General features: G+C 35.8%; 2 protein-coding genes across 2 annotated transcripts in view; one reads left to right on the top strand and one right to left on the bottom strand.

The window, feature by feature from the left end:
• The window catches only part of LOC111062079, a 353,400-nt gene that overhangs the window by 100,767 nt on the left and 233,531 nt on the right, over positions 1 to 19,102 (bottom strand). The gene's annotated exons all lie outside the window — the stretch shown is intronic.
• Positions 15,982 to 17,439, top strand: LOC111046375. The gene is made up of 2 exons (XM_039437065.1): positions 15,982 to 16,112; positions 16,981 to 17,439. The coding sequence occupies exons 1-2, from the start codon at positions 16,008 to 16,010 to the stop codon at positions 17,188 to 17,190; spliced, it is 315 nt and encodes a 104-aa protein (XP_039292999.1). The 5' UTR covers positions 15,982 to 16,007; the 3' UTR covers positions 17,191 to 17,439.

The raw sequence follows: 19,102 nt of genomic DNA on the forward strand, positions 1-19,102 counted from the left end.
AAATGAGTCCAGGAGTTTTTTAGGAATTCATAGAAATGTATAGAAATCAAGGACTAGAATAATAAGTACAATATTATTCATTTCATTCCACCGATATTACCATTCAATTGAAGTATTTCCATTATTCTGAAATAAACAAGTCAAAAAAAGTTCTTACTATTACAGAGGGCTTTTTAGCCAGTTACACACACATCGATTATTGGACGTACGATTTTTTCCCGTCCTTATAAATTCTTCCAGAGTGAATGGGACTCGACAAAAACATGATCACGTCATATGTTTGTCAAATTATGTTGTTCAATCTGATAGAATTCATAAGGTTGTAACTTGATTTCTTGAGCAATTCTGTGCTCGCTGCTAGATACGAAGTTGTTATCTATGAGATGCAGTCTATGATATGAGAATATCTAATATATCTACAAATATTAAATTATGAATGATCAGAATTAAAATTATTGTTAATAAAGCCTTGTAAAATTAACTCATTTTCCTTTCCTTTCCCTCTCCATCACCTCATCTTCTCCTCTCCTTCACCCCTCCTTCTCCTCTCCTTCACCTCTCCTTCGCTCCTTCACCTCTCCTTCTCATCCCCATCGCCACGCCTTCTTCTCCTTTTGTCCTCTTCTTCCCATTACTCTTCTCTTCCGTTCCTGCTTCTCTCTCTCTCTTCAGGACAAAATAAGATAGCCTACTAGATTAACCTGATCAAACAGCATTTCCACTCATTGTACACAAGGAAATTGGTGTTATTTTCAAATATAAGATTACTAAAGTTCCAGTTCTATTACACATTTATCACGCAGGACTATATAATTCACTATACAGAGTGATCCAGAAGTAGATTAGAACATTCTATGGTATTGTTCCTGGATGATAGGAGACTACAAACGTTGTATTTGAAGTGTAGAAAACTCAGCGGTTATCCTTATAGCTGCCATTTTGTTTTTTCCACTTGAGAAATTTTATCTCAAAAACGAAATGTTGTATTGATCTGAAATTTGGCATGAATATTTACGCCATTTTGAAAATTTACAATGAAAATTTCTTATTCTATTTTTTAAAGTTGAGTCTTCATAGATATTCATGCCAAATTTCAAATCAATACAAGATTCCATTCTTGAGATAAAAATTCCTAAGTGGAAAAAACAAAATGGCAGCTACAAGGATAACTGCTGAGTTTTGGACACTTCAAATACGACATTTGTAGTCTCCTATCATCCAGGAACAATACCATAGAATGTTCGACACTACTTCTGAAACACTCTGTATAATTCCCAAACCATACCAACATTTTTCCGTAATTTTCAGCAGGTTTTAGGCAGTTTTTGGCCAACCCTTGTTACACAGAATCGCTAGCAGGCACACTGTCACAGGCACTGAAAGGCAGGCGTCGCAAAAAGCTGATTTGCCAGCCAAATCCAGACAAGAAGGGCCCAACATTCCAAGGGGGCCCAACACAACAAGGGATCCGCCCCTCCTTATCTAACTGTCTTGCATTCTTCCCGGCATCCTTATTATTTTTCGGGGATGAACATCAAGCCGGCACAAAAAAGTATTAACGCCAGGGGCTCGAATGATTGTTTGGATCACAAAAAATGGCAGAAAAAATGAGTGAAGATGAAAAAAGTAGGAACAATGTGGGGGAAAAAGAGGTACGACATGGAAATGGAAAGGAAGAGTGAACAGTGAAAGTGGCAGTAGAGGTATGAATGATGGTGAATAACTGCTTCGAGATAAAAAAGAAAACAGACAAGTGAGAGAAAGAATGTGAGAGAAAGTGATGGAAGAAATGATGATAGGGTGGTAGAAAAAAGAATGATAGATAAGCTCCCAAATTGAGCAAGACACCAAATTTGAATGATCTGATTAGTTAGCAAGAAATATAAGAGTGAGTTCTCTGTAAACAAGCAAACTTTTATTAGAATTGGATTACTCTCCAGTTAGGAAGATGTAACGCGATTTATTGTTGGGAAGTTTAGAGTTTGGGTTCGAGTGGAGGATCTATGGAAAGTAGATCAATGAATGAATGATTGGTGGAATTTGGTTGTTTGTGATGTATTTAGAGTTACAAACAGCAGTGATCACAGTTGAAACTGGTAGAAGAGAAATTTATAATTTAATTATTAGACAATAATATTAATCAACAACTATTGATTTTGCATTAGTTCATGAATCCCTAAATGAGACCCATGGTTCAAAGTCATGATCAAAAGCGTATAGCTGTTGTACTCTCTTCCCTCTTCATAGGAGAGGATCTTACTGCTTTTGAGGATCTCAAAAAAGAAATAATAAAGTTTTTAATTTGTCCTCATCTTTACAAAATCTTACGATACAATGTCATGGTCAATGATCCAGATGAGTTGATGATGTCTTCCAGAAAATCAGTCCAATACCTTGTTGATTGGATGATCGCTAATCTTATTTTTCAAGGAGGAAAAGCGTAGAGCTGATTAACTAAGAATGTTGAATTCCATATAAAACTATTAATTGACGTGTTACAATACTATGTTGGAGCCGAATATATGACATGGAAAATAAGTTGAGTGAAAAATATACCTGCTATTCACCTTTAAATAATTATTCACATTTGTGATTCTAGGCCTATATAGAAAAAAATTATGTTTTTTCTTTGAAGCTCCAAAAACTTCAAATCCTCAACTTTCTTTTGAATCATTTTCAAGCAGCTCTGCATTCCAAATACAAACACAATGTGCAAATAAGCAACAAATTATTCCCCACAACATCTGCCCAAATAAAACATTCGAAATTTATTCGGCAATTCATTTCCGCGGGCCATAAATTAGGGGGACCGTTTTGAAATATGAAGGTATTCAAGTAATTCGTGCCGCTTTTAACAGGGGGCGGAACTTGAGAACGCGGACCACCAGGCGTTTACAGCGACAATTTGTCAGTAGCTAAGTGGTCTGCCATGGCTTCTCAGTTTTGTTTCAGCTTCTCAGTCACTTTCGTTTTCCCTTTCAACCGCCGCTTTGATGTGAGGGAAACAAGGGCGAAGAAGGTGGAAGAAAAATTAATTCGCGTCCCTCAGAGCTCCGTTCTGTCAGGTGGGGTGTTATGATAATGTGGAGGGGGTCACAAATCAGGACCCCCTGGTTAGGGCCCATTTACACTGGACAGCACACTTGCCTGCTTGGTTGAGTGGTCGTGCATTCGATAGTTTTCACCTCATTGGGTTTTCGGTTTCCCCCATTCTGGTGCAGTCTCAGTTTCCATGAGGTGCAGTTTCCCCTCAGGTAGTGAGGAGGCAGAAGAGGATGCAAGAAATATTAATAGAGGGAAGCGGTAGAAGAGAAAGGAGAAGTGGGAGCATAGGAAAAATGATGGAAAGGGAGATGAAAGAGTAAAATGAAATTGAGAGACGAGGAATTGGAAAAGAACATGTTGAGAGTAGGGGAAAACGAGGGAGTGAGAAAATACGGAATGGAAATAGATGTGAAGTGAAAGAAGAGCAAAAAGATTAGGAGACGAGAGAAAAAGTGTTTAAAATGGAGAAAGAAGTTAATGGTGAAGAAGAATAAGAGGAGTAGAAGAAATAAGGTGGAGGAGATTGAGAAGGAGAAGAAGAAATAGAGAAAAATTATGAAAGAAAGTTAAAGCGAACAGATACACGAACCTCAGTCTAGTCTGTTTCCTCATCAGGTTGTCTGTTTATATAACACAAATTTTTCTGTCTCCCCCCACTCCGCTTTCGATTTCAGTACTCCTTTCAACCATTTCCCTCTATCACTCTTACTACAGAAATACACCTCCTCTCTCCCTCCCCGCCACTTAGTGCTGCTATTTTTCAGCATTTCTTTTCCTCTTCCCATTGCTTTTCCACATCATCAATATCCTCTCAATGAGATTGCGTGTGAATGAGACCACACCCTCTCAAGAGAGAAGAATAATATCCTGGTTTGGGAGTCAATATCAGTAAAATAAATACAGAGCTATACGGTTGCAACTTACATCTTCAAGTCTGATTTTTTTCTGATCCTGAGTTCATGGAATCTACAATTAGTTGACTTAATGCACTACTGTTACAGAAAAAATATAATACAATTGACAATTCGCTACTGAACAAAATAATTGGACATTTGCATACTATGATAAAGTGGAGAGATTTTAATTGAACTTGAGCAAACGAATTTGCAATTTTCAGATTTAGTTGAGAGACATAAATTTCTCTCGAGTGTATCAAAGTATCACGTTAGTACATTCTAATTACAAAGCAGTTTCTGAAAGTTGAAAAATATTCCCATAGTAGGCCTACCCTTTTTTGATAAACATTTTCATATAAAACACAAAAACAACTAGTTTCGGAAATACAATCAATTTTATTAAAAATCTTGAAAATGGATTGAACATCTCAAGCCGTGTCCACACTGAACAAATGTTCGGCAAACATTTTTGTTGAAAAAGTTTGAGCAAATTTTATTATGTTTGACAAACAATGTTTGCCCGTGGCAAGTGTGGACGCGTCACCAAACAAAATATTTGTAAGTGGGAAGAACAGGTTTTATGTTTTACAGCTGTCAACCCTAAAAATGTTTGGAAAAACAGAAATTTTTTTGTTTGACAAACAACGACTATCCAAACTTTTTAAAATGTTTGTCCCTGAGCTCCTCAACAAACATGTTTGCCCAACATGTATGTCGAACATTTGTTCAGTGTGGAAACGGCTTGAAACTAGTTGTATTTGTATTCTCTATAAAAAACTTTTTTTAAAAAGGTTACTAAGAGATTATTTTTCAACTGTCAAAGCCAGAAGCCCTAATGACATACGTTATTAGTTTTTCAAAGTTACTCATACATTCCGACATGGATGAAGCTTAATAGCATGTGTTAATATCAATCACCGACCATTTATCATTTTATATTCACAAGTTTCCAATGATCAATTCATAGTAAGAAGTTCAATATCCAATTCATCATAATACATCAAGGGGTGTTGTCAGCACCTACTCCGAGTGACTTGCAACAAACAGGTCTTCCCCCTCACAACTATTACACCCCCTTTCACGTCAAGCCATAGAACCAAACTTTGAACATTAAAGTTGCCCGGGTAAACATTAATTAATAGAGAAGTAATTACAGGGCAGATGAGAAGACTGTGAATGCGCATGAGTAGTGGAAGGGAGCGAGTAGAGAGGAGACGAAGGAAGGTAAAGAAGTAGGACTAGGAGGAAGGGGTGTAGGAGGAGTAGAAGGAGGAGGAGAAGAAGGATGAGGAGGAGAAGGAAGAGTGAGAGGTGGAGGAGATGGTGAGGGAGAGAAAAAGAGGAAAGGGGAGAGAAGAGAAGCTAGCAGGAAGTGTGCAACAGAAAACCCTAATCTTAGTGATTAGGGGTTGAAAACAACAAATTTGGAGGAGAGGCCAATTAAATTCCATAAAATACAAGAATAATAACAGTTATGGAGGAGAAGGAAATATGAGATTGAGAGAAGAAGTGAAAAGAGAAGAGAGTGAAATGTACATTAGCGTTAGAAGGAATACAACTGATCGCCTGATTAGAAATAACTCAAAGGCTATGAAATATTCATCCTATCAACAACAGTGGGTATTTTCTAGCAATTAACATTAACACTTACTATCAAAGAGTCAATAGCACTTGTGGATGCAAAGTCTACAAACTCAGTAGTTGTAATTACTCCCATCATTGGCATTAGATTTAAAGGAATTCCAGCGACATTACCGAACGAGTAGGAAAACTAAGGAGATAATGAAGGAGATAACAGGAAGGAAATACATAATTGAGCACAAAATTTCAAATGAAAAGAAAAGATTAGGAAAAATGAAGGATATTACAAGAAGAAAATAATTGAGCACAAATTCTAAAATAGAAGAGAATATAGAAGATAATGATTACTTGAAACTCCAAAAAATGATTACAATAGACAAATAAAAAGGACAAATAAAAAAGCTTGGAGATGAATTAAAACCATGTAATTGAGCATGGAGATAAATAAAAATGAAGAGAAAGGTTATGAAGAAAACACACATAGGATTGTGAAGAATTTGGAGTGTATAGTGACGTCACAGTGACATTGGCCCCAGCGGCGAGATGACAATCAGCTAATCGCAATCGGAGTCAAGGGCACGACCAAGGTCATTCAACCCGCGGAACATCAGATATAGAGACAAGCTAGTATGTAGGTATATATCCTTAAATCCTATTTACTATCCTTTTATAGAGCCAGGCGCAGATTATGCAACTGATACTACACGATTCTCATTTATTTTCCCACACTATTACTAGGCTAGTTTATTACGGTCTACATTGCTATTTGGTTATCAGTACTCGAGACACACGTGAAACTGAAATAAAAATTACAATCCTAGCTACTCATGAGAGCCTAATTGCAGATTTACTATTAATCTAATTGAAGTTTTATCACCTCTTTGGACTATCAAAGTACTTTTTAATGATCAATATAAAACGTTATTGGTACAATGAATAGACAGTAAAGGGCCTTGTTTCACTGTATAATACAATTTTTTATGAATACTTATTGAATACCAATTATTGAATGAAGTACTTCCTACTTGTAATTACTTATTTGTATCTCGGGATATCACACCTCGAAAAACCAATATACGAGGGGAAAATTCATGATTCTCACGATTCATTTGGATTAAGATAGTACAGTAACTGTGAACAGTGGATTGATTATGATAATAGTTATGTGAGATCTCAGATCACTATCACAGAGTAGTCTTAATAAATGATATGGTACTTCGTACCACAAAAAATTAACAAAAGAATAAAATATTCAATAGTTGAAAAACATTATCATTTGAATAACATATTGATTCTATAATATTGTTGAATTTTACATTGCACTTATTTGAATATTTAGTACTGGTTATATGCAATTCTGATTTATAGTGGCTACTGATATATGGATATCATTGTTGACGATACGTAATTCTGACGTAATTGATGAAAACATTCATAATTGTCTCGATTCATATAAATATTTCCGGTACAATGATTCCAACGTGATACCAAATCATACAACGATCATAAGACTCAATAGCACGAGCCAAACCAAATTCTATCCCATTCTACACATGAAAAGGAGTAGAGAAAAAAGGGACGTATAGAAGGAAACCAACAGACGAAAACGTGTGATTGTTGAGTTGATCTGAAACAAGTTGAAAGGATTGATTGTGAGCAGAGCAGAGCAGAGCACAACACATGACGATGATGCGAGTTCGATGTCCGCTGTTTCCACGTGACTTGACACGGCCGGCTCTGACTGCCGATTGTTTCCAGTGGCGCTTTTCGGCCGACGACGCCAGACCAGTTCACTTTTCAAGTCGAAACTGTTTTCAAACTGTGAGGGTTGTTTGTGGTTAGTGAATGAAAGCAGCGGAAGTATGGTGGTAGATGAGAGAGAGGGCTGGTTGAGAGGTGGATGAGGTGGTGGAGGAGTGGGAGGAGGAGGAAGGGGAGGAGAAGGATGAAGAGGAGGGGCAGGAGGAAGTGAAGGAGTATTTGTAGGTGGAGGAGAACAGAGAAGTGGGAGTAAGAGGAGGGGTAGGGGGAGTTGGAGAAGGTTAAGAAAGTGGAATGGGAGTGGGAGGACGGGAGGATGAATAAGAGATTGAGGGAGAAGAGGAACAGGAAAAGAAAGAAGTAGAAGAGAATGGGAAACGTAAGAGAGTAATGAGGAGGTCAAAAGATTGATTAGAAAAAAATAAAAGGAGATCTTGTGGGAGAAATGAGACGGAAACAGCGGCGAGGGAAAGAAAAAAATAAGAATGATGAATGAGAAGAATAGAATTTGGAGAAGCAGGTGAATCTTAAGGATATGAAGGGAGAGAATATGTTTTTATCGAGGATAAAAATTATGAAAAAAACAGAGAAAGTATATGGAGGAGAGAAGAAGAGAAAAAGATGAGAAAAATGTAGATGACGAATGAGAATAAGAATCTAGAAAAGGAGCAGATGGAGTACAAGTACTTGTAGGAGAGGAAGATTATCAATAAAAAGATTAAACGATCTAGAATAAGAGGTTTCGTCGAGGATAATAATTATGATAAAGGAGAGGGAAAGTATATGGGGGAGTGGTAGATGAGTAAGAAGAAAAAGCTGAAAGAGAAGAAGATGAAAAAGAAGAAAAAAATGAAGAATGAAGAATGGGAAGTAAAGTATAGAAATCAGATGACCAGAAAGAAGTCTATGTGGAAAAATTAGAATTGAATAATATGAAGAAGAGGAGGTTAGAGTACTGGGAAATTATAATGAAGATATTGATGATGATGATGATGATGATGATGATGATAATGATGCTGGTAATGATTATGATGGTAATGATCATGATGAAGAAGAGAGAAGTTAAAAGCGGAAACAGAATGTCAGGAAGTAGCGGTTTGGCTGACGGAAGGCACCAAAACTGGAAACTCGAGAATGGAAACTGGGGAAATGATGCGAGGAAGGAAGAGGCGCAAAGGAAGAAGATGAAAAGATGGAAGGGAAAAGAAGGGTGGTGGGAGTGGTGAAGTGAGAAAGAAGGGTCTTTAGAATGAAAGAGAGTGTGAGAGAGAGAGAAAGAGAGTAACGAAAAAGGATGAAGAAGAGGGTGGGTGACAATCGAGAGGAAAAGTGAGGAGGAAACGAAAGGATGGAGAGAGGGAATAGGAAAGAGAGAGGAGACGATTGTTGTTGTTTTCACCCGGAATGAACCCAAAAGGGAAAGTGACAACTGACGGAAAAGGGGTGGGAGGAGGTGTAGATGAAGGGAGGGGAGGGGAAAATCGATTGGAGTAGAATGCGTAGGCAAATGAAGTGTGCTGATCTGATACTGTCATTTCAATTGTCACAGTTTCAGACATGTGTGAATATGGGACAGAACAATGCAGCCTATTTTGTGTCAATCTCGGCCAACAATTTTGAAAATACGTGGTTTACAATGTGGCATTCACAGAAACATGATATTTCACGTAGTAGAATAATGTTGTTTTATGTCATTTTGACAAGTTTATAAATTTCCATGGAGTGTACAGTTCACTAAATTTAAAGTAGCTCGGCTTGTTTGATTTAATTAAATAGCAGAATATTGAGTGAATGTCCTTTCAACCTCAAAAGTAAATTTGTTTAAATGAAATCAATCTTTTTCAGTAAAAATGGGCTAAACTCCAATCATTTGAGATATAATGACAGTTTATGAGAGATTACTGAGAGTAAACATCTTCAAAACTTTATTTTTCTTATACTTTGTGAAATTCGTCGACCTCTGCAGTTCACTTTCTATGAGTTTGAAGAATAAAATTCGACATGATTCATAATGTTATTGAATCGACATAAATACATTCCAAAGATAAATTCTGATGGAAAATAAACCCTATTAGACAAACAAAGAAGCGGATAATGGGAAAACTAACTCAAAATTGGAAATTCTACATGAATGAAGTTCTTAATAGTTGGAAAATCGGTGCTCAAATCTTCCTTTATCAGAACCTAGGAATTATTTACTAAATTTTATCGCAATTTGGAATAATTATTTATTTATATCACATTTTATTTCGCCAAGCAAGCAAGGTTTGATTGATAACGGTGTCTTCACACTAATGTCGGCTATTAGGCGGGAGGGAGAGGGGAAACATGCCATAAAATGTTGCCAGTTCCTTATCTCCTGACACCCGGTTTATCTTTATGGCGAAAATAACGTCCGGCATAAAATCATTGCACAGATTCTGGTCGCTGTGTTGCAGAAATTCGCAGCAGCATGCCTTGGACTTGAACCGACCAAGTCCTTCTTTATCTGCGGCTGTAAATCCTTCTCTTCTTTCCTTCCTACTCCTCCTCTCTATTCATCCATACCTCTCCTTCTTTAATGTCTTGTTTATTCAAGCTACCCTCCACATTCATTTGCACCAATGTATCTAGAGTAGACTTCATTCTACATTCCTTGAAGATTTGTACGCCAGAAAGTTTGTCACCAGTTTATTGCCATCTTATTTTTGTGAAAAAAAATCCAAAACATTTCCATAACTCATAATAAATAATAGTTCAACTAAATTGAATATGTTATGAGTGATAAATCTGTAAAGATATCAAGGGAACGAGAAAAAGTTATTCAAGTATCTGTGAGTATATGTTTTTCAAGTACCTTTCAATAGCAGTAAGAACAAATGAAACAAGTGAAAGTCAATATGACATCCAAATAAAATGGAACATTTCTAGTATTTTGCTTCTTGTTTCTGTAAACTGAGAAAACCTTAATTGAAGGGTTCGATATTTTTATACACAAAGATGTAGCCAACTTGACAGAAGTTTACAAAAATGTGTGATTAACTTCTTGTTTCCAATATAGTAGATTCATGAGGTACTGGTTATTTTCTATAATTAAACATTCAAGAAGTCCTATTGAAATACTTTATGAGATTCAAGAAATTTATCAATGAAAAACAGGTGTATTCTAGACTAGATGGTGAGTTGTTCTCACTAGTGCTTCTTCAGATTATCTCAACCAAGATGATAAATTCCATCAAGAATAGGGAATGGTAGCTTTTTATATACAAGTGATATAAATAGACTATAGAACGAGAGGAAATTTTATCAATAAATAAAATTTCAAACGAAAGTCGAGAAAAATTTAAAAAGCAACATCTGAGCTGAGAGAATTTGATAACATCATTGAGATAGAAACTGCAGCAAACTGTGTGAAGTTGTGCTCCTGGGGGGGTTATCTCTTATGATAGAGTCCCACGTTATGAAGCTATTGTGAGAAGTTGTGGATTGCAATTCCTTCACAGACAATACGATGTTTCTGGTATTTACAAGAGCAGTCTCTAAATTCCCTCTTTTGCGAATAAGTTCACAAAAAATTAAGGCCTTCCGGCTCACAAAATTACTGGGTTCAAACCTCAGCTCTAGCTCAGTGGTAGAAACATGAATTTTATAAATACAAATAATCACCATAAGGTTCAGTGATCGGTAATTGGTAATTCTTACCGCTGCTTCTATGAAGTTCTTGAAGAATACCAGTAAGGAAATTAAAAGAATATTTGATGACTGATTATCAGTAACCATGTACCACTAGAGAATAATCAGGACCAACTATAGTTGTTTCTAGTTGATTCTTAAAACGCTCGTCGTGAATACAAGTATTCACCAATATACCCTTTCAAAATTCCTTAGAACTTACAACGCCAGTTCTTGAAGCTCTCTGGATCCTTATATGATATAACTGGAACCTTATTAATATAATTTCTTAATATACTTGTTCTGGCTGATAAAATGAATATCATCAAAGGATGATAAATATTGAGTGCTCTGAATAAGGTTAATATTATTTGATTCAATAATTTTAAATGCTGCTAGATATTTGTTGGTACCAAAACAGCTCAAACTATATAACACGAGATGAATTGGGATATAATAAAAAATTCTATAAGTTTGTATGCTGACATAAAACACAAAATATATTCCCATAAAACAGATATGCATAAAATATTCAATAAATCTGTAATTCACTTAAATAATCTACTTTTAAAATCTGAATAATTATCACAGGCTTTGCTAATATTCACAATAATGAGTTTCAAATTCATAAATATATTATATTTAATACTGGTACTTAGACTTCCAATCAATACAAAATTCTACCAATAAAAACCTGTTCGGTCTATAAGTTTGATATGATATACTTGGTTCAATTACAAAATTAATATTTAATAAATTAATATTCAAACATGAGATCTCAGGGCCTTCAATATGAATTCGGGCAGTGCATGGAAGTAAGCTTCCTACATATAATAAATAAATTTATAAAATGTTCTTGTGAACTATGTGATATTGTTCAACACGTGGTGACTCTTATTTTAATTCTAATTAATTGGAATAGCGCTTTTTTATTAATTATTACCCCACTGAACGTAGAAAAATGAGCTCATTTGGTTTGACTTATCACTCACTGACTGAAGTTCTAGATGTTCTCGTGGATTGAATTAATTATTTCCAATAATTAATTAGGTAGGCTCCTTTTCGTCACTGCTGGGCTAACGCGTGATCCAGATTTTTATAAGTTTCTTTCGAATTAAAGCTATTTTTATGGGAATCTTTACAATTACGAACTCCTTGACAGCACTGAGTTCACAAACAATTAACATTCAACAAACATACATTACATTTAAAAAAGGGTTTGGCTTAATAATTCATTAAAAATTTTTAAAAGGAAGAAGAAAAAACCCTAAACTCCATGTGCATCCTCTCGGGTCAGGATCTTAAGCCAGAAGAAGGAGGTTTTTAGAAAAATTTTGCTTCTTCCTAGAATAATTCTGTAAGCTACTCTCTGATTGGCCTTCAATTTAATAGACTCAATACAATTGGTTGCCTTGGGAATCAGGGCTTCCTCGGCTTTACAATAGAAAAAATTAAATAAAAGAAGTTTTTATACAAATATATGGAGTGTTTATCTTAAATTGAATTCATAAATAAATCGTAACATACGATTTTAATAGATAATACATTTAGTTTTTATATGAGTTTTGTATACTCTTGATTTATCATGCTTTTTTAGATTATAATAAATATTTATACAGAAATAATAGTTATTTGTATTTCTACACATCGACTTCCTTTAGTATACATAATATATCCTTTATGAGTGAATTTTTATATGATTCAACCGGTCATATGGGTTGATCGAATAATCAGCTGATTCGTTCAGTATTGGTTCTAATAATTATCGATTTATCCAAGATCGACTAATTCTTTTCAAAACGTAAACAAGTAACTCTAACCTCAATGTTCATGCATTTTATTTTTTTTTTTTTTTTTTAATCCGCCAATAATAATTATGCCGCTTTATAATTTTTTGATCTTACCAATGGGTTCTCATAATTATTAAATCACAATAATACATGTTTTCTTATCGTTGTTGATAATGCTATTACTCCTAATCGCTAATAATACTTGATTTGAGTTGATTTACTCTTTGGATAGGTCTAACCTTCTTTCCAATTTTATAGTTCTATTACATTTTATTGGCTCATTTAAAAATATTTGGTGGTTTCAAATTACCACGTGACACAAAACGCCCTCTGATTTCTGATTTAAAACGACAATTCGAGAATATAATATAAATTTTATGATCCAGTTGGTTTTGGATCAGAAATCATACATGTTACAAAGTCTGCTAATAACTCTACTGAGAATCCTACCTCCTAACAATTCAACAACATATACAACAATAAATAAATTCAATTCAAATACATACGCCTTACATCGGCCAATCTCCTTCTACACACAATACACAATATAAACTATCTCCTCCTCCATATATAATATAAATCTTTTTTCTAATCCACGCTCTGCCCTCAGGCCAGAAGCACATTTGAATGTTGGTGCAAAATCATTGCCAACCTAACAAACTGATAATTCTCCGACTTGCAGAGTATAACATATTTTCTCCCTCAACATAGAACAGTGACTTGTACATTTTCATTTCATTCTCTTGCAGAAATTGGGCTTTGTTTTCATATAATGGATATTTTTAAGGATAATCTTTGGTAGGTTTTATCAACAAGAACTTCTTATTCCTCTAATACATTGAGACTTGGGATTAATGCTTTTGGTGGTAACTATGCGGTTTGATCATTGGCGGATAATTTTAGTGATTTTCTTAATAGCTTATACATAAATAATAATAATATAATATCTTTATAATATCTCTACATGCAATTCACATTTATATGACACTTGATCTTCTTATTCGGGGTATCAACTTTGATGATTTAATAGGCATTGACTACTCTGGTTTTCGTAGTGGACAGCTGGTTTACGTTGGCTTCGGTTTGTCACTTGTCGCCATCTTGATGTCTCTTCCTGTTACATGAAGGTAAGTTGGCTTTTAAATTAGAAGTTATTTATTCACCTGTTTCATTAGTAAGAATGGTGTTAAAAATGGTTTCTAAATTTGTTCTTTCTTTATTTTCAGGTATACTGGTCGAAATGAATACTCGTCTGCGAAATAAGTGTGTTGTCTGGTGTTTGTTTGGTACGTATTTGTTGACAGGTAGGTCCATGAATCCAAATATTATTGTTTACTTTCTTATCGCTTATTGTCTCGATAATACGGCTTGAGATTAGAGGCATGGGCTTTGATTCTGTAAATAATCTGGCGGTTTTGACGACCGGTTCTCCATCAGCTCTCTTATCCTGGCTAGCCTAGAGTATTTACTTGGTGTATTTTGAATCGTTCTGAGTTTCAGATTAGCTTTGAAAATTTTAGAACTGATTCTCTCAACATAAGACACGCCCTCATTCATCAGTACTTTAATGATATTTTCCTTAATTGATATCGCAGCCATAAATATAATAATACTCACAAAATAAATCAATGCATTTACCGTGTTTCTCACAACATAACCTTTCCACTCATCAATAGTAGTTTCATTTAGTAATAATAATACAATATTTTTCATCCTATCCACAACACAGTCTTTTATCCATATCACAGTCATAACAAATAGTATACAATATATCAGAACATTTATCATTTCTTTAACAATATAATCTCTCAACATATAATAGTCAGGTACTTTCATTTTATTAATATAACTCCTTATTTCTCTCACTCTTCTTAAACACTTTCCAGTCTTCATTAGTTCCCACAAGTAATCTAATTTATTGTTATCATCCATGCATGTTTCCATATTTGTTTCGTAAGCAGCTCCATTTTTAATCCATTTATTAGGTCCGTTTTTATCACATTTCTTTAGCCCATTCTTCCGGTCACATCGCCGATCTTCTGCTTTAAAGCGAATGTGCCGCGGATGCATGCTGTCGATCTCCGGTCCTCCATCCTGGTTTTGGTCCGGAATCCTCCTCGGGCGTTTGAAACGTGCATGCGGCTGGTATCGTCGCGCGCGGTACTTCTTTTTCTTCCGCCTGACTTTCCGCCTCCGGGCCTTGCGGTGCATGCCTCTTTTCTCCTGTAGTCGGTCATGCAGTCGGTCGTCCGGTGTCTGCCTCGGGCGTTTCCGTCTCCGGGCCTTACGGTGTATGCTTCTTGTATCCCGAATGTTGTCCTCCCGGTACTCCCTGGTGTCATCCTTTTGTTCCTCCATCCTGGGTTCCTCGGGGTGCATAAGTCCTGTGCGCGGATGCCTGGTGGTGGTCCCTTGATGCGCGGGTGTGGCATTCAAAACGGGTTGATCGCATGTTTGCTCCATATTGCATAACTCCTTTACTATAACCTGGTGTTCCTCGGTGGCGGGTTGCTCTTCCTGCGGTGATGGTTCTCCAGTGGGAAATATAAGGCTCAAAAGGGATTGATGTTTACAGGGCGTTTTAAGTGCATGGCGTGCGGCGGTTTTTGGTGTTGGTTTCTGTGTGTCTGGTGGTGGGTTATTTGCATGTTGATTTTGGGTTGTCTTTGTTGTATGTGCTACTGTGAAAGATGTGTCTACTCTATTATTATTTTGTTTATTTTCGTCCTGTTTTGTGAAATTTACATCCTGATTTGTGAAAGTTATTTTCTGTTTATTATTTCTATTCAAGCGATCTCTGTTATCATAATATGTTTTTCTATAGTACTGTTTGCTGTTTTGATATTGAAATCTGTTTCTGCAATTATTTTCAGTGTACTTTGCACTTTGCGCATTTGCTCCAGCGTTTGCAATATAGTTTTCACTATTATAATTTTTTCTGAAATGATTATTTTGTTGATTAAAATTTTTTGCTCGATTATTTAAGTGGTTTGGCTCAGACGTAGCTGATTGGATAGAATGTAAATGTTCTATCAGTTCTTCACAACTGGAAATCGAAGATACTGCCAGTGTCATACGAACATTGAAAGGAAGCTTTTTTGATAAGATGTGGACCAGTGATGAATCAGCTAGAGATTCGTCTAACTGATAGTTTCTGCTCATCAGATCTGTTATAAAATCAGTGTAGGATTGTCTATTTCTACTATCGTAAGTGCGTAAAATAATTTCCGACAATGCGTCCATCTGTTTACATTTACTCCAATACTGTTGCAGGAACTGGGAGATGAAGTCCTCCAGGCTGTTGATATCTCGCATCCGGCTCTGGAAAAACATCAGCGGCTCGCCAAGTAGTAGACTGGACAGTTGGAAGCGCCATACTAACCAAGAGGTGGGTATCAATTCCTGAATAGCTTTTATTTGATCTATGAATGGTCTGGGTTGCATATGACGGTAGGAATTATCGAATTTTCCAAGACTTTGAAAAAGCTGAGTGCCGTTTACTACTTCATTCGGTGTATACTGCATTTGACTGATTGGGATATTTTCCATGCGTGTTTCTATTCTGGAGACTCGTTCTTCATTTGCGATCCATTTATCATTCATAATTTTCTTATGTGTATTCACTTCATCATACAATCCGGTTAGCTTCAACTGCTGTCCGCCTATAGCATTCTCCAATATGCTGTATCTCTCACTTGATTTTGCCCCCTCCTCCGCTAAATTTGCCATACATGCCTGCACGTTACTTTGTTCCTTGACTATCTCTATTATTTTCTTATTATTTTCCTCCACTTTCGACTCTATCTCGCCCTTATTTTCTAACACCTTTCCATGACAGTTCCCATGATAGCGGTGCCCAGCTCCTTACCCAATACGTCCACCTGTTTTTCAACTTCCTTTGGTACGTTATCTAACCGTTCATTTATTTGACAGGTGACGTCATCTATACGAATTTCTAACTTTTTGATAACTGCAGATTGAGTATCTATTTTTGTATCTATTATATTTCTCACTTCCTCCCTGAAGCTAGAAAATTTTTCATCCATAGTTTTGATACCTTCCTGTAGGATTTTAGTATTTTCCTCCGCTTTATCCTGGATGGCTTTAGTGTTTTCATTGATATCTTCTTGTATTTTTTTAGTCACTCCCTCCAAGGCTTGGCTGAGCAAGAGTTTAAATTCATTTATAGAATCGTTTGCTATGAAGTTTGTAGTATATCCGACTGAAGAATTTAATGTGATGTTGCCTTTTCCTAGATTGGTGGTTGCGGATGGCGGTTGACTGGCGATATCGGATGGCGATTGGGTGGCGGCACTCTCCGTTCCTTCGGCGGCGCTTGGGGCGATCTGCGAAGACGCCGGTACCGGGTTGGACGCCCTCACTCCCTCATCTCCCTCAGCTGGACTCTCATCGGAATTAATCGCATCGACGACGTTATCAATCTTCGTAGAAGACAATTGGGCTAAGTTTTGCGGGTCGAAACTGATGGAGCATATGCTGCCTCCCTCTCTCTCTCGTGGGGTCTCCGCTGCATCGTCCTGGGGCTGTTGATTTGCCGGTGTCGTGGCTACATAGTTTTGGGGATGTTCGCTGAAGTAGGAAATTTGCGAGTTAGCCGGCGACTGGTTCATGGTGACGTTATTATGGAATACTTCGAGTAAATAGCCAAGTGTGTTGCCAAGTCTCAGGAATATTAAAATGGATTCAGTGATAGTGCCTATTCTGGATAAAATTGTGTTGTGTTGAAGTTTCAAGTGTCATGTACATATATTACAAAAAGACCTTCGAGTGCTACAGGTACGCTTATCAACATAGACAGATATGGCTTACAAATTACACTAATATAGTTCTTAAAATTTTAATTAGGGTCTTATCCTCCTGAATAACGATAGTATTATAATGCCTCAAATAACCTATAACCCTGGTCAGCATACAATGTCTAGATTCAAAGATCAAAATCAAATTTTTACTATAACTTTTATGGAAATTTCCATCCAATTTTCTCTATTATGAGAATTATGTTATCAAACTCGTGTGATACAGTTTGTCTGTATTTATGCAGCTTGAAAAATTTTAATTTGAAGAGCAACTCAATTATTTTAGCCAGAAACTTACAATAGATCATCAGATATATCTTGTCGAAACAACTTCAGATTATGTTTCTTGCAGCTTTCAGTTTTATCAATAATTTCATTAATCATTGATAGTAAGATTGAGTAGGTAAGCTTTTCCTCATGCTCCACTGGTTGGGTGCCATTGTGTGAAGTTGTGCTCCTGGGGGGGTTATCTCTTATGATAGAGTCCCACGTTATGAAGCTATTGTGAGAAGTTGTGGATTGCAATTCCTTCACAGACAATACAATGTTTCTGGTATTTACAAGAGCAGTCTCTAAATTCCCTCTTTTGCGAATAAGTTCACAAAAAATTAAGGCCTTCCGGCTCACAAAATTACTGGGTTCAAACCTCAGCTCTAGCTCAGTGGTAGAAACATGAATTTTATAAATACAAATAATCACCATAAGGTTCAGTGATCGGTAATTGGTAATTCTTACCGCTGCTTCTATGAAGTTCTTGAAGAATACCAGTAAGGAAATTAAAAGAATATTTGATGACTGATTATCAGTAACCATGTACCACTAGAGAATAATCAGGACCAACTATAGTTGTTTCTAGTTGATTCTTAAAACGCTCGTCGTGAATACAAGTATTCACCAATATACCCTTTCAAAATTCCTTAGAACTTACAACGCCAGTTCTTGAAGCTCTCTGGATCCTTATATGATATAACTGGAACCTTATTAATATAATTTCTTAATATACTTGTTCTGGCTGATAAAATGAATATCATCAAAGGATGATAAATATTGAGTGCTCTGAATAAGGTTAATATTATTTGATTCAATAATTTTAAATGCTGCTAGATATTTGTTGGTACCAAAACAGCTCAAACTATATAACACGAGATGATTGGGATATAATAAAAAATTCTATAAGTTTGTATGCTGACATAAAACACAAAATATATTCCCATAAAACAGATATGCATAAAATATTCAATAAATCTGTAATTCACTTAAATAATCTACTTTTAAAATCTGAATAATTATCACAGGCTTTGCTAATATTCACAATAATGAGTTTCAAATTCATAATATATTATATTTAATACTGGTACTTAGACTTCCAATCAATACAAAATTCTACCAATAAAAACCTGTTCGGTCTATAAGTTTGATATGATATACTTGGTTCAATTACAAAATTAATATTTAATAAATTAATATTCAAACATGAGATCTCAGGGCTTTAATATGAATTCGGGCAGTGCATGGAAGTAAGCTTCCTACATATAATAAATAAATTTATAAAATGTTCTTG

This window comes from Nilaparvata lugens, chromosome 10, assembly GCF_014356525.2.
Source record: "Nilaparvata lugens isolate BPH chromosome 10, ASM1435652v1, whole genome shotgun sequence".
NCBI classification, from domain to species: Eukaryota; Metazoa; Arthropoda; class Insecta; order Hemiptera; family Delphacidae; genus Nilaparvata; species Nilaparvata lugens.